Source organism: Ruditapes philippinarum, unplaced genomic scaffold, assembly GCF_026571515.1.
Source record: "Ruditapes philippinarum isolate M1 unplaced genomic scaffold, ASM2657151v2 ctg6619_1_1_1_1, whole genome shotgun sequence".
Lineage (NCBI taxonomy): Eukaryota > Metazoa > Mollusca > Bivalvia > Venerida > Veneridae > Ruditapes > Ruditapes philippinarum.
This window is the reverse complement of record NW_026866172.1, coordinates 16,520-32,689: the sequence shown is the minus strand read 5'-3', so window position 1 is coordinate 32,689 and position 16,170 is coordinate 16,520. Positions and strand designations below refer to the sequence as shown.

Here is a 16,170-nt window from a genome sequence, read left to right as displayed (position 1 = left end):
TTTTCTCAGTTATCTTTTCTTTGAAAACCTGTTTATCTCACAATGTCATACCTTTTTATTTCAACCTTGACCTGCTGTATGATTGAATTTCACCCAAATACTTTGGGGAAACAGGTCTAAGGTCTACCCAATTTCGGGAAAATTTGTGAAATTTGATTAAATTAAACAGAATTATGGAATATTCACTGTAATTGGGAAGTTTTGGAGTATTTGGGAAAACAGGCATTCTCTGCTATTGGGCAGTCTTCTGTGTTACCAAACAACAAGTGTTACCTTGATCTTTGAGCTAATTCTTGCCACACATGTATTTATCATGTCTAACACATTTATCATTTATTTTAAATCCATCCAGGAATGACAGAATTGTTTACAAAACATGACCATCTATACTTTTGTTACATAAAAAATTACATTTCAATTCTAAGAGTGACCTTGACATTTGACCAACAAACATGGGTCTTGCATGCAACACATCACCTTAATAAGCAACACATTTATACATTTTGCTTTCAAAATCTATCAAATTATGAAATTATGGGCCCAACTAAATGCAGACAAACACCTTGGCAATTCAAAACCTTTCAAGAGCATTTAAAACAGAGTGACTTACTTGAAATGTAAATCTTTAAACGTGAAGTGTGTTTCCACTATACCAGTGGTCTTCACTCTAGTTCTCAACACATCTTGTTCTGTGGGGATGTAATTTGGTAATGATATTCTATCCAACGCACTCAGGTAACTGTAATAAACAACAACAAACATGTCATTCAATGTTCACACACCAAAGTCTATATAATTTCTTTGTTTGTTTGTTTTGGGTTTTACGTCACATCGACACAGTATAGGTCGTATCTCGACGTTCCAGCTTTACTGGTGGAGGAAAACCTCAGGTGCCCTTCCATGCATTATTTCAGGCACGAACGGGCACCTAAGTAGAACCACCGACGTTCTGTAAGCTAGCTGGATAGCTAGCTAGCTTCCTCATTTCTTTTAAAGTTAGGGTAATTCTGTATCTATACACTAGATAATGACATTAGCAAGATCCATAACTCTAACAACCTTATTCTTCATTAGGTGGCTTTTCATTCAATGTGTCAAACTATCTCCACAGACCATTATAAAATTAAAAAGGCGATTTTTTTTTAATTTGCACTTTTGGTTTGTCTTATGAAACAAAAAGTTAGAATATGAAACTATGATCAATATTGAAAAAAACAGTATTTATTTCAAGACTTCTTAACTGTTGCTATAACAATTTTATGTTCTATTATGGAAAAAAAATCATATTAATGTGTGCACTCCGTAAATAAATCATATAATGGACCTGTCCTTTTTTTAAAATTTTGATGTCAACTTAAAACTGGAGTTTTTTTTATTATCAAGATATGCAAAAGAAATTCTAAATCTATTCACATTCAATTTGTTTTAAACTCATAAAAGACTAGTGCTTTTAGTCACTAAAAGTTAAATAAGTTCAGCAATCTGACCTTATGATTAGAAAAGGGGATCTCTTGACCTTCAAAGACCACTTTACAATTTCTATTTATTAATATAGCCAACAGGTAATATACTCTGTATGTATAGGTAGTAAAAGTGATCAAATGTCCACTTATTTCGACATCGTGTGTGGGATTATTACCAATTAATGGACTGTAGTAGGCAGGGAACCATACTTGTTACCATATATTGTTTCTTTCATCCATCATACATGTATTGACATCATTACAAAAAGGTCACCAACAAAACTTCATGTTACCTTTGAACATTATTTTATCATATAATATAAAGCAAAAAGCTTTCTTCATAAAACAGTAGCTACATGTACAGTAAGAGAAAGTCCAAAAGCTCTACAACTCTACCATTTAAACCTCAAATCATAAATAATCATACAGATTTCTATGTATAATTACGTGTGAAACTGACACACAATATCATATAACAGGCCTGATTTTGGTTTTTCAATTTCCGTTAGCAATTTTAACTCAATTCTTGCCTAGCTACCACTTAACCATACGGAAGGAAAAGCCATCACACTTACGGTACAAATCTCAAGAGGGCCGCATTCTCAACATATGGTCTTATTTACAAACAAAGACATAAATCTAGCAAAGTCCCCCTGATATGACATTTTTATACAAACTAATCAATAGCCCAGTATGGTATTTTAATACTTAATAGCACATTAATATTCTGCAGTAAACAAAGCTTAAAATAACTGGGACAGTAATCTGATCAACAGAAATCTTATCTGCAAATAAATATAATACCTATATATACATTACCATGCCTGTAACATTATATACTAATTGTTGAATACTACTATGCCCAAAGTGGTCAGCTTAGGAATCCCATTGATTGATTCAGAGTAAAATTTGCCATGATTAATAAGCAGGCTATCAGGGAATGAAAATAGTGATTTTTAACACATTCTTTGACCAATCTTAATAATAAAGACCACATTTTGTTGTGTGACACTGTAAGGTTGTAACATATAATGATACTTGTGTTCAACATTTATAAAGCATACCATACTAGTGTTTAATATTTCTAAAGCAAACGTAGAGTGCCTACTTTTACCACTACACTTGCCTAATTGGCAACATTCTATTTGTAAGGCTACAAGCCTAAACTTTAATTTGACCTTTAAACACCTGGTCTAAATATCAATACAGAATTCCTCAAACAAATAAGTTAAATGTAAACTTCCAACGAATAATCCTAATAATTACATTGTAAATACACATTCACAGTAACTTATTCAAAATAACAAAATAACTAAATCCTTAAGCTTAAAAAGTAAATGCAAATTAATTAAGGACGTACTATTCTGCTGAATCGTTCAACTGGTATTCTCTGGATCGTCCCACACACTGGGCAACACCCGAATCATTCCATAATCTCTTCATAATAGCTGCCAACTCCCCTGACAAGTCACCTTCATCAGCATTTCCTGCCAAGGCAAAAAACTGTCTTGCATCATCCTGAAATGTTGAAAACACTGAATATTAGTTATGATACATGACTTTCCTAGGATACCCATACAGGGCAACTGATCAGCCTTCATATATTCACTAATCATGGCTGCACATCTTTAATTTGTTATTTTAGTTCTATTAAGTAGGAAGCTATAATTTATTGATAGACTTTCCAACAAACCAGTACTGAGCAATGAGCGTAAAGGTCCTTGCCCGAGTCTGATGAGGGTTGAACCCACAGGGCTAGCAATCCTTAGATTACTAGTCTGACCTGTCAACCACACAAGTCATACTGCCACATCTTTTTGAAATATCATCCATACTGAAATTCATTTATGAAATTTTGAAATTGAGAAACCCTTCAAACATGGACATAACATACCTAAATAACAGTAAACTTTTTTTTCATTCTTATTATATAGAAAAAAACTGCTGAACATATTGTCAAGATTTCAAGATCAGGATGGAAAAACTACAAAATATCAGGTAACAATTAAACATTTAACAGTCAAATCCCTCTTGCCTCATACAAAACTGTTCAAAGGATTGAATATAAAAATAATCTAGGGAACAATATTAACATGAAATAAAAACTAGGAATACAACACTATGAAAGTATACGCAAGGGTCAGGTCACACATAAAAACCTCTCCTTTTACTAATTAACATGACCATAAATAGTCTTATAAATATTGTACATGGAACATATAAAAAAATCACTATGTCACAAGTGCCTACATAAAAATAACTAGAGCTTTACGACATATCAATAATTGTGGTGTGTGTGGTGTCGAGAGGGGGAATATCACTTACATAGTAGAAATAAACCAAGACGTAAAAACACGACTAATGAGGTGTGGAAATGAAAATCTCTTGATCACAAACAGATCAACATATTATATATTGATAATCATAACAGTCTTTGTATTTATTGACCTGGTATTTTACCAAATGAATGGGAAGGTTAATCAACGATATAGGATCAAATTTAATCCATTCACAAGAAAGTGTGGGAGATGTGCCAGATATATGACAAATCAATGCTTTCTGTGGACCACTTATCTAAAGCTGTTTTTATGCAATCTTTTAGCGCAAAATCAATTGTAGTTATAATCATATTGACTTTGACTCTAAACCTGTCAAATTTATAAAATGATATCAAAAACTGCTAAAGCTCAGTTGAAATTTTAAGGGATTTCAATATCCAAATACAACAAGCCTAAGGGGACGCGGACAACAAAAGTAACCCCTATATGTAGCCTTTTTCAAGGCAACACAAAAATTAAAACTACCAACAGTATAGAGCCTGGTAAGATTGTCTTTTCTGTCACTTGTAAGAAATCAAGTGATTAATCCTTGACACGCTAGCAGTAATAAAGACTTGACGTGGCCACTGGTATAGAGCCAGGCCATGCCACATTCATCATGCAGTCTCACCCGACTCAAAATTCTCCGATGCTTTATTCATAATAATACAATTCTGTTACCTTTAGTGCAGTAACTGGTTATTTCTTTCTAAATTTAATAGGAGTAACCATTTTAAAAAAATGTTTTTTTGCAAGTTCATTTATGTTTCATTTTTGTTTGGTAACATTTAACGCCCGGAACAAAATATTTCTGTCATTTTGGAGGTTAAATTTCACCCCAAACATGGTTGCTCCTTGAGAATTAACAACCAGTACTAAAATCTTCCTCCACAGCAAACTATGCCAAAGCATACGAGGGATCAACCCATGCCAGAGAGGTAACTGGATTAGAAGTCATCGACTCTAACCCCTCGACCACGGAGGCGGTATGTTTGTTTGCAGTAACCCGACCCAGAATTTTCAAGGTGGGTAGGTAGGTCAATTTTTTTTTTTATTGAACTGTACTCCCAAATAAACATGGAATTTCAAAATGCTGGACAATATATGCCTTGATAATCTGGTAACAATTAATAAATTGATAACTGAATTCTAATTTAATAAGACCTACATTTTATTTCTTCTATTAACCTTTAAAAGAACAAAGCACAAGGCATAATTTCCTGATTCAAAAATTTTTTTTTTTTATCCAGACCATGAAAAAAAATTTTGAGTAGGGGCAAATTTTGTGAGTCGGTCGCGTTACTGCAAACAAACATTTTTTTAAGGATGGCCTAACCAGTTATTGCACTAAGGTGACCAATTGTATGACAGTTCTTAATTTAAACAAGAACAAGTTCATTATGTAAACTTAACAGTCATGAAAACTGATAAAAACTAGAAATGGAACACAAAGTAACAACATCATAACAAAAAAGACCAGGAACAAACTGTACTGCCCTGGATTTTTGATGGTTACAATTAGCTCTACCCTTTTCATATCATGGATGTTCAACGGTTGTTATAATTAAAACCAAACTTAAAATCTACATCAACATGACAATCTCCTGATGCACAAGCTATACAGAGATGTGCGTCATCAACAAAAAACAGAAATTACGCAAGTACTTCTCATTAAATAATAAAGTGGTGCAGACTTGTGTCTTTATCTCTATAGATCTCACCCAGTTACATGTAGTGTTTTGAACAATGTCTTTGCATATAATGGACAATGGCCAAACCGCTTGATACTACTTAAGATGAATGTTAATCATCACATTCTCTTTTGATGTGGGCAAAAACTTGTTTAAAATCTACTTGTCACATAGATCACTGTATGCAACAAACTAGATCTAAATCTTTATATTATACAATATCTTGACCCTAACCATGTTAAGTATCTTAAATGAACATGTCCATCTTTCAATCTAGACAAACAATTTAGTCTTTTTTTTTTTTAGGTAAAATTTCAAAATAACTACTGACTGAATTATACCGGACAGTGCAGACAATCATCAGACTGCACCCATTTTGGTATGCACTGATCCCATGGGAAGAAAAGTGCTGACCACATTCTGATGGCATTGATCTTGGTCTGTAATGTTTGCACTTATTGTTACAACCAGCCGAATATTTAGGGCCATTCAAACCACAAAACAGTATTATCAAAATTTCTTATTTTATATTGGTGCCTTTCATTTTTAGTCCTCAAAAATCTAACCTCTTTAAGGTGACAACGGAGTCAATTATCACTGAAAATACCTAAAATGAGATTTTTTGCTTAGTAGATTTATCAACCTTTTCTGAACACATTCGTGATTTAATTTTGGAAGTAGTTAGTCCAAAAAATGTGTTTTTAAACGTTTTAAAACGGTACCTGTCGCATTTTTATCTGCTATTCGCGTAACCTGTCAATTATCGATAACGCCCCGCCCCCTGTTGAGGCATCAATGAGGGAAATCGGTAGTTCCATATATGCGTGAATTACCGGTCCATTCTGGTCCATACTACCCGTAATTCATGTATCGTACAAATACCGTACATCTTTTATGAATATCGTCTACCTTTTATTTAGCCTTTTTTTATAAAATAAGAAATTGTCGGCCAATGTACGTTACATAATGTATGAAACATAAATATATAGCGGCAAATCGCAAGACCACGTGGTTGATGCTAAAATATCCATAATGTGTGAAAATAATTTGTCTGTCCCGTTAATCTGATAGATATTACATTGAGTTTATGGACTTTTGTACGTATTCAAGGGCTTGCTTTACATTCAACCTCGTTTTCTAACAATGTCAAGTAAAACAACAACAAAACAGACAACATTTTTTATGTGAACGCCTATATGACTTGTGGTAATTTAAGGTGTCCCTGACAAATTTCTAAACCATTTAAGGTTGTCTAAGGATGATTATTTCTCTATGAATCAATAAAAAAGATAATAAAATACGAGTATATTATCAGTGAATGCTTTGAATAAATTGTTCGCCAGAAAATCGAACACAGTACCAATAAACCTGGAACAAATTATGGAATTTATTGTATATCCCAGTAGAAACTGGATCCCTATGCCGTGCATAGATGATTTTCATGATCATAGAAGTCAAGAAGGTCAGATCATAATGATCGAGTGATTTATTTCTATTAAAATATGTTAAGCATTTATATCAATTTGGAGGAAAAAATATCCCGTTCTACCGTGGACTTTAAAAGACCGTCAGAAGCTCAGTTTTTTGTTATTTTAATTTATATTTTAACGGAATTTCATACACGAATACACAGACAGAGTGACACTGGTGTAATATAATAATTATGCCGATGATAATCATAATAATAATAAACTTCAAAAGTGAAACAATTAAATACCCCGCTACGTTCCATTTCCCCCCACCGAGTGCCTCAAATTTTACCGAAAGTCACGTGACTTGTGCGACAGATATCAGACGGAAGATAAATCACGTTAAGATTTGAAGATATTTCTGTTATAAATTGATATTAATCAGTAACTTTTTAATTGGTCAGATGTCACTGGGTCATAAAATGTTGTTAGAGTATGTTACCGCAACTTGTGACCCTCTCTGGTGCGATATTTGTGTATTATGCAATTATTTAGCGTGAAACGTAGGGGTCCGAGAGAGAACAGCCGATTTATGACACTTCGTTTGATGCGGGTCGGACTAACTTTGAATCGGCATAACTTTTTTAATAATCAAGCAATTAACATGCGGTTTAAAGCACATGAAAGGGAATTCATTTACGGAGGGAACCGTGTCAGGGATTTTTGTTTGCTCAATCAGCAACTTAATTATCTTTAATTACGTAATATGAATGGTGAAAAAAGTCGCATAAAATGTTTGACGTTACGTAATATTTTTTTGAGAAAAGATAGAAAAAATTTGAGACACGGTTCCCCAGATATTATAAGAATGTTTATTTTCCAAAAGTTTGATGATAAAAAAATAAAAAATAACTTTGATATGACGATTTAAAATTTTAGGATTTTTATTAAAATTCAATCATTTACAAAGGCATTATTTTCAAATATGTTATTTTTTATGATGATCAACGACATTTAATGCACAAAGATTAAATAAATAACAATTATTACTAAAATAAGTTGGTTTAAATGACATTTATGTGAGTACCACGGAAAGTGTCTGTTGTCACCTTAAGCAAGTAACTCAAATATCCAACAGAGCTACTTAAAAAAATTTGTGTTGTTCAACTTGTTGCATTATCATTTTTGGGTCGTCAAAAATCTAACCGTTTTGGGCAAGTAAATAAATATGATATTCAAATATTTCTCAGCCTTAAGTCTACTTTAAAAAGAAACCATGTGCATGAATCATAACATCCTCTTTATAATACAACATGTATGTAGATTGTATTTGCCAACATAAATCATTAAGTAAAGCCATTCCCTTGGTACTAGTGTTAATTTGCAAAGTGTATTTTCTGATTACAGTTTCCTCCAACATTTCATGTATTACATATAATTATTAAACATTGATTTTCTTATTAAGGCATGTACAGAAAGAAATTCCAAATTTTCCATAATTGAATATATGCTAAACATTTCCTGACTTAAAAAGGTTAATGTTATCAACTAGGAAGTTATTTTTCTGAGAACATTGTATGATGTCATGTACCATTATTTGATGTCATGTACCTGGAAGAAAAAAACAACAACAAAAAAAACCCACAGAAAATAGACCATTACCGGTACATACTCTATCAAGTATTTTCATACATTACTTAATATTTCTTTAATCTTTACCACGCTTACTATCTTGAAAGAACTTTTACCTAATTTCAAAGTCTGGACAAAACCATTTATCTTTTGTAGGTATGTACTGACAGAATAAGCAAAACAGTGCCAGCCCGAGTATGAAGACTGATCTTTGAGTCTGAGTTGCCCGAGTAGAATCAGTTAAAAAAAATAAAATTTAAGTAAGGGCTTTGTTTCCATCTATACTATAGCAGGGGCCATTTAAAGGCAGCTTCCCCAAAGAAAAAATTCTTTAAAATCATGCCGTTTTCCCGCAAAATTGAATTAACACCAAGTTTTTTCTCCCCCTTTTGCAAATATACTGTAATATTTCCCCCTAAAATTGATGCAGGGCTGCTTCCCTAACATGTGGGGAAAAAAAGCCCCGAGAAATTTCATAGGCAGAATGAATACATTTATGATAACAGTCTTCGAAATTAACGCCAGTCCGAGGCCCGAGGCCACTAAATTTAGCATCGGTCTGGTGATTATTGCAAGGTTGGTGGTCCGACGGACCAGTAGATTTTTTTGTCATGAAAAAATATTATAAGAAAAATTCATCAAAATAATGAAGCAGGGTTCTCTAAAAGATTGATCTTTTTGCCTTTTTTGCAAATGAAACCCATCAATTCTGTCCTAATTGTTCAAAACACAGCGAGAGATGTCTAAATTGTATTGAGTAATGGAGACCGCCATTTTTTTTCTTGGATATTTTCCGTACCGCACCGTACAGTTACGGAAATTAAACCATTGTTTACTATGGTCATTATTTAGCTATGATTTTGTGATTATTGAGTTAAGTAAATATTTTGTGTGAAAGTGATTTGTTTAAAGCAAATTGTGTTGTTCACGTTCAATTCTAGTCAATTTTGCCTAAACATTTGGTCCTTAAAGATTTTTCAAAGCTGTCAACATATGGCCCAGAATACAAGACATATTATGCTTCTTTCAAAATTATCAAGGGAAGCATGATAAAGTGTTTTCCTGTTTCCATCAATTTTTTAACTATCTATGTATTTGGTCCAGCTAAAAATCACCAGGTCCAGTAAGATTTGATATTTTACTCGCCAGAATGTCCTGTGCTTTTTAAAGTTTTTCGTGAAGACTGTGATAATAGTGCTGGCTTCAGGATCGCCTATCTGCTTCCACTGGCTTAATAATTGCTAAATAACAATACTGAGCACTCCACAATTTTTTATTTTACCCTTTACCTCATATATACGCGAAACAACGCACTTTCGACCCCACCCCCCTTTTTTTAGGCCTGAAATAGTGCAAAAATTTCCTATTTGGGCCCCCAAACACATGTTTTCGTTTGAGAAATGTTGCTAAAAAAAGTGAGCACTTTTTCGGCGCCGCCCCCCATCCAAAAGATACATCAGGGGGTTGCCAGAAGGGAGATGTGCCCCCTTCTGTTTGGGGGGTTTGAAGGGGGGCTGAGTGTTTGGGGGGGGTTGAAGGGGGGCGGAATCCCCCTCATCGCCAAGAAAATTTTGGACTTGTGAGAGGCTTAAAATGACCCCAGGTCGATCATAAGGTAACGTGTAACCAACGCTGAAAAGCCTTTGACTATCTCAATCCCTTGAGAAGTTGCAGCACTTTGAAATAAATTTTGATGGAAAAAATCGAGGCAAAATAGTGACTTTTGGCAATTTTGAGATGTCCCCTCGTTGCCATGGTAACAGGAAATTTAAGACGGAGCATGTCGTTACAAAGGCAATGGTCCAGTCAACATTTGTGCCAAGTTTGATTAGTATTGAAGCATTTTTCATAGTTTCATAGCAGTTTGAACTTGTAAGAGGAGGCTTTTCAGTGAAAATGGCCATTTTTCACAATATGCTCATGGGGGAAAGGGTTAAAGAAGTAGTCTGTGAAAATTTGAGAGTAGCTACTGTAGTCATATGTTAAAATCTTAGTGATTTATAATTAAAGGGTTTTATCAAATGAAACATAAAAATGTTGATGAACAAAAAAGGTCTCCAAAGAGTTAAAAAAAAACAATTAATCCATAATTTATTAAATTGTATTTGTATTTTGACTATCATCATGAATCATGACAATTTAGTATCAGCAGATTTCAAGGTAACTATGGCAACACAATCATATATCTTATTTTCATAATGAGAAATGGTAATATCAATCATATTACAGATATTGTTGTAATATCAATGTTATCAATGTCACTGTGGAATAAAAACATTGCAATAAAAAAGACATGGTCATTTCTCGTTAATATAACAACACTCCCATTTTTTTAGTGCATTCAGATACTACATTTAGCCACTTAACTTTACAGCTTTCATTTATTAGTAGATAAAAAAGTAAGCAACATTTGTCTTTCTGAAATCATTTTATCCAAATAATTTTTTTCCCTCCAAATAAGGAAAACCAAATAAGGAAAAAAATATAAATATTCAACTTTTGTATATTGAATAGGTTTAAAGCTACTGATTTTTATAAGCAGTCAAAACCTATTGTCCTAATCTTTATATCAACATGTTTGTATAGACTTAATGGTACACAAGACCTGCAAACATTCCTCCATCATGGTGTTGAAACATGCAGCTTTAAACAGATATTTTAAGGAAAACAAATGAATAAATAATAAGCCGTATTCTGTTTTAGGAAATAGCTTCACTCATTAATCAATAAGGAATTAGCCTGCTAGCATAATTAAACTAACTAAAGTACAAAATACCAAGCCCTTATATACATAATGTATAACATTACATTAATATATATTTGTAAATTGTATAATATTTTATAATGATTAACCCATAACCTGCTGCATTTACTAAATGGACTTGTACAGCTTTCATTTTCGGAACTGTCCATACTCAATTTTTGGAGTTGTTATGGTGAAAATTTGAAGTTGGTCAGATAAACAGTATAGTCTTCCCCCCCCCCAAGAAATTTCTCTCTAAAATTCAATTAACATTAAAATTTTGCTTCCCCTATTTGTAAAACTGCCATGTTACTTTTCCCCAAAGTTAAGGAAAAGAGCCACTTCCTCTACCTGTGAATTAAAAAGCACTGCTCACTGACTCATACAGACTACAGTTAAAAAACTGCTGAGAGTTAAATATGAAAAACTAGTTGTCACAACTATTTTTGTTCACTTAAACAAATACCAATCTGTGTCACGAAAGCCATGCTGTTTTTGTATCTATAAATACAGTGTAACTTCAGAATTCCGGAACTTCTGAAATCCGGAAACTTCTAAAAACCGAACAATTTTTTCGGTCCCGATTTTTTCCCTTCTATTTTCTATTAATATAATACTTCTGAAATCCGGAACTTCTAAATACTGAATTCCGGACGATGTTTTCGTAAAATTAGAGTCAAATCAATGCAATTTTACCTCCAAAAACCGGAAATATCCAAAGGTGTGAAATACATTGTAAATCGAGAATGTTTCCCCTGCAGGAAGATTTAATCTCCCTATCGATTGTTTACTAATTAGCGGTGATCGTGTAATTTGACACGCGTTAAAATCACAAACTGTGAAATGATATGTTTGAAGTGATGCAGTTAATCAAATTAATTTACGGCGGTCAGTTAATTTGAAGTGTTTATTAGCGGATTAAATGACAATTAATTGGACAATGTATGCATCAAACGTCTTTAGGTATTTTATTGCATTTGATGTAATAATTAATTAACAGACAGACAGACAGACAGATATCTTTATTCACTCAAGCACATTTGTACAATATGAGGATTTTCTAATATAACACATATAATACATTAGTTTTCCAGCAGTAAACATACATAATCTTGCACAATATATTTTTTTTCCTATAATGTAAACAATATGGTGAATTATTACAGTGTGTTTTCTGGGGGGGGGGGGGGGGGGGAGATTCGGACGATATGTAAGTTTATGCAATTAACAACATTTCTACAAACTGATTTGCAGTTTAGATAAAAACGTATTATTTTCATTCACATCTTTATCTTGATTAAAAGACTATTATATATGATATTACAGCAATCTTCCTTGAAATTTAGTGATATTAAGTGGCTTAGTCTTGTCCACATTATCATGAACCTCTGAATTCCGGAAACCTCTGAAATCCGAACTTTTTGACAAGTCCCATGGGTGTTCGGTTTTCGGAAGTTACACTGTATACACACAAATCAAGTTGCTAATTAAATGTAAGCACGCTTTGAACATGAAGTACTTTACTGAACGTTATACCAAAGTCACTAAGGAAAAGCAGGAAAATTGTATTGGGTATGTACATGATTACAGCTTTTTCATGATAAGTGATTTTCAACACTTGTCCTACAAGTTTGACATAAACTTGTTGCTATGTACAAAAAGATAATAGTAAATTTCCTGAATCACATCAAATTCGCTAATTATGTTACAGGGAGACAAGAAGATGCGGAAGTGGCTGCTAAGCCAGCAGGAAGTCACGTAGTGATTAACAACAGCTTCGGTTATCTTACATGTACACAATTGAGAACTATTATTATAAACCAGCTATATTCAAACACACATTAACCAAACCACACTACATATCTTAAATGGACTTATCATTTTTTCAATCTGGACAAAACCAATCCAATATTTTTTAGGAGAAAATTGAAAATATGTACTAACAAAATTTCAAACAGTGTAGACCATAAACAGACAACACAAATGTACCAGCTGATCTTATAGTAACGGCCAGTAGGCTAAGGGTAAAACCCCGAATATATCTTACACAACAAACAAATTTAAAGACAATTCTTACTCTCCATGTACTCAACATTAAAGGCTAATTTTTTATCAATGAAAACTAATCAGGAAAGATTTGTTATCTTGACCCTTACACTACATCATATAATTATATTCCTTATTTCCAATGTAAAATTCCTATTAAACACCCCTCCCCTAATAAAGCCAGGGTTTTTTACCTTCTATAGCAGGTGCTGTTATAGCAGAAAAAATCTTTAAAGTTTTCCCCAACAATTAAATTTACATGAAGTTTTTTCTACCCCTTTTGCAAATAAATATACAGTGTAATTTCCTGCAAAACTAAGGGCAGAGCTGCTTCCCCAACCTGTGAAAAAAGCCATATCTTTAATTATTCATTAATATCAGAATTGATAATGATAAGATTCAAACAATCCTTTCATAAACATTTCACTCAGACTTTCTTTAACACCTAAAAATCCATTTTATTTTATTCAACACAACTGCAGTGCTCTACCCCCCTGTGAAATTCAACATCTGTTGCTAATTACTAAAATTCCTCAAGTGTTTGAAAACCCATTATTCCTGAAGTATAATGTGCAGAACAATCCACCACTGTAATACAGTCTCGATAAATAATATTATCTCTTCTACTTAAAATAAGAATTTTTACAAAAAACTGTAAAAAATTTGATAAGATAAAGATGTTAGTGTAAAACACATTATTTATTGTATTAAAAAAGCTCGCTGAAGAATAAGCCTTATTTTTTATACCCAGCAAGGGTGAAAAGATGCAGTGTCAGATTTCTTATCCTGAAATTATTCATGGTATCACTTTCTAGCTAAAGAAGGGAACTAGTATTTAAGGGCTGAACCTACAAAATGTCTACTAAAATTTTAAACACAAAAATATTATGATATCCTGTATTGGACAATGTATAACAACTGGCCAGACACTGTTACTCAATTTCCATTAACAATTTCATTTAACTAAAAATAAAATAATGAATTTAAAGAGACAAAAAGTTTTATCGTAAAACAGCCGAAATATTATATTAAATAATTCTAGCTGGGAAATAAATAAACACCAAAGGATACATAGACTGTTTAGAATTATTATTCATTTATTGTGTGTAAAAAGTAATGATATTTAAATATATTCACCAACATGCATGTAAATGACATGTATACCCACGCTGAAACATTACAGTTATGTGTCCATACATACAATATAATACATAACATGTAAACCTACTCTCATATCATGACAATAAACATCATGTATAGATTCATTTGTGACATACATTTTTATGTTGAAGTATTTTTTTACTCATTATGCTCATTTGTTCAGCAATTAAAGACCTGTCTGTTTGGACTGTTCAGTTTAATATTTTTTTAATTTCCGTAAAAAAAAAGATTGGTCTAAAGTGTCTTATTACTATAATTATGTTGATTCAATGTTTATTTCCAATATGAAATACTAAGCAAAATTGAAAGCTGGCACAACCGATTTCTGGCCGGAATGTAATAAAGGTTTACAGTAATACACTCTAGAAGTCAAATACTGCATGGATGGTGGCATGGCATCAGACTAGTAATCTAGGGATAGCTTACTGTGTGGGGTCAAACCACATTAGGGGCAAGCAGTTGTTTCCTTGAGCAAGAAACTTTATGTTCATTGCTCAGTACAGGTGGGTTCAAGGGGCAGATTTAAGTTGTCTGAGCTTATCCTATACAATCAAAACTAATATAAATTCTCAGAATTTATTCTATATTAAACACTGTATGATATAAATAGGAACAGCTCTAATTTACACTTAATGACAGAACTTAAAAATTTTGCATTCTGAAAAGTAAAATCCTCTAATTTTCAATTAGGTCACACGGCATATTTCCCATTTTAAACATAAAGCAAGGAGACACTAAGAATATTCAATGACAGGCATTAAGACAAATGTTAGAGCTAAATAAATTGCTCAACTGAAAACAAATGGAGCACATCTCACATGTACTGATTATTTTTTCTGTCAAAGTTTAAATAAAATTACTTAATTTCGCTTCCGGTTGTCATATTACAAGTTGTTTATCTAAACTTTAAAGTTAACAAGCACTTAAAAGACATGTATGTAAAACACTTCACATCATCGGAAGACAATGAAGAATTTAACATCAACAAGTACAAACAGAAAAACATTCACAATTATCTTTAAATATCAGATAACAATGAATATAATAAAACTTTCAGTCCATATTTGTAGCAAATTGTTATATGTTTTTAAGTCAACCTTATTTCTCAAAGAACATAGGGCACTAAAGTAAAGTATAATAAAATCAGTGACTATATAAATAATATGTTTTCTTTTGTTAAAGATGGTACACCCCAAATCCAAAATTTGACAATGTATTGCTTAAATAGCATTTATTTTGTTATTGGTTAAAGGATTTTTTTTTCATTCAACTTTTAATTGTACAAAAATTGACATTCCAGAAATGTTTCAATGTAAAGTCCCTTAATTATATACTAAAATATGTTTGCAAACTGAAAGGATTGCACAAAAAACAATTGAACTTTTTTGGTTATTTGAAAGAGGTAAAAAAAAATTATTAAGTTCTACACTCATGTACTTTTGCCAAACCAATTTTTTACACAGGTAGCTCTCAAGACTTGCTGATGATCTATCTATATGGCAATTTAGCCCCAATGAACTGGAATTTCTGCAGATGCTGTGTGACTTACCGCTCTATCTGGATGTCCAAAGTCGATCTTCAATTGACCCATGGCCCGAATGATAGCTATCATTGACTGTATGGTGTTACTGTATACAACAGGTTTATACTGCAAACATTCTTCTTGTGAATAACCTTTCTCATGGATAATTCTGAAAAAATAATTGC

General features: G+C 32.6%; 1 protein-coding gene across 1 annotated transcript in view; it reads right to left on the bottom strand.

Annotated features, from left to right (window-relative positions):
- Window positions 1–16,170, bottom strand: part of LOC132731535 (guanine nucleotide-binding protein G(i) subunit alpha) — a 34,884-nt gene that overhangs the window by 11,403 nt on the left and 7,311 nt on the right. Inside the window, exons 3-5 of the mRNA XM_060717727.1 lie at window positions 16,013–16,154; window positions 2,824–2,981; window positions 611–739 (exon numbers count right to left, since the gene is read on the bottom strand). Coding sequence (XP_060573710.1) covers window positions 611–739; window positions 2,824–2,981; window positions 16,013–16,154 — 429 coding nt within the window. The remainder of the gene's footprint in view (window positions 1–610; window positions 740–2,823; window positions 2,982–16,012; window positions 16,155–16,170) is intronic.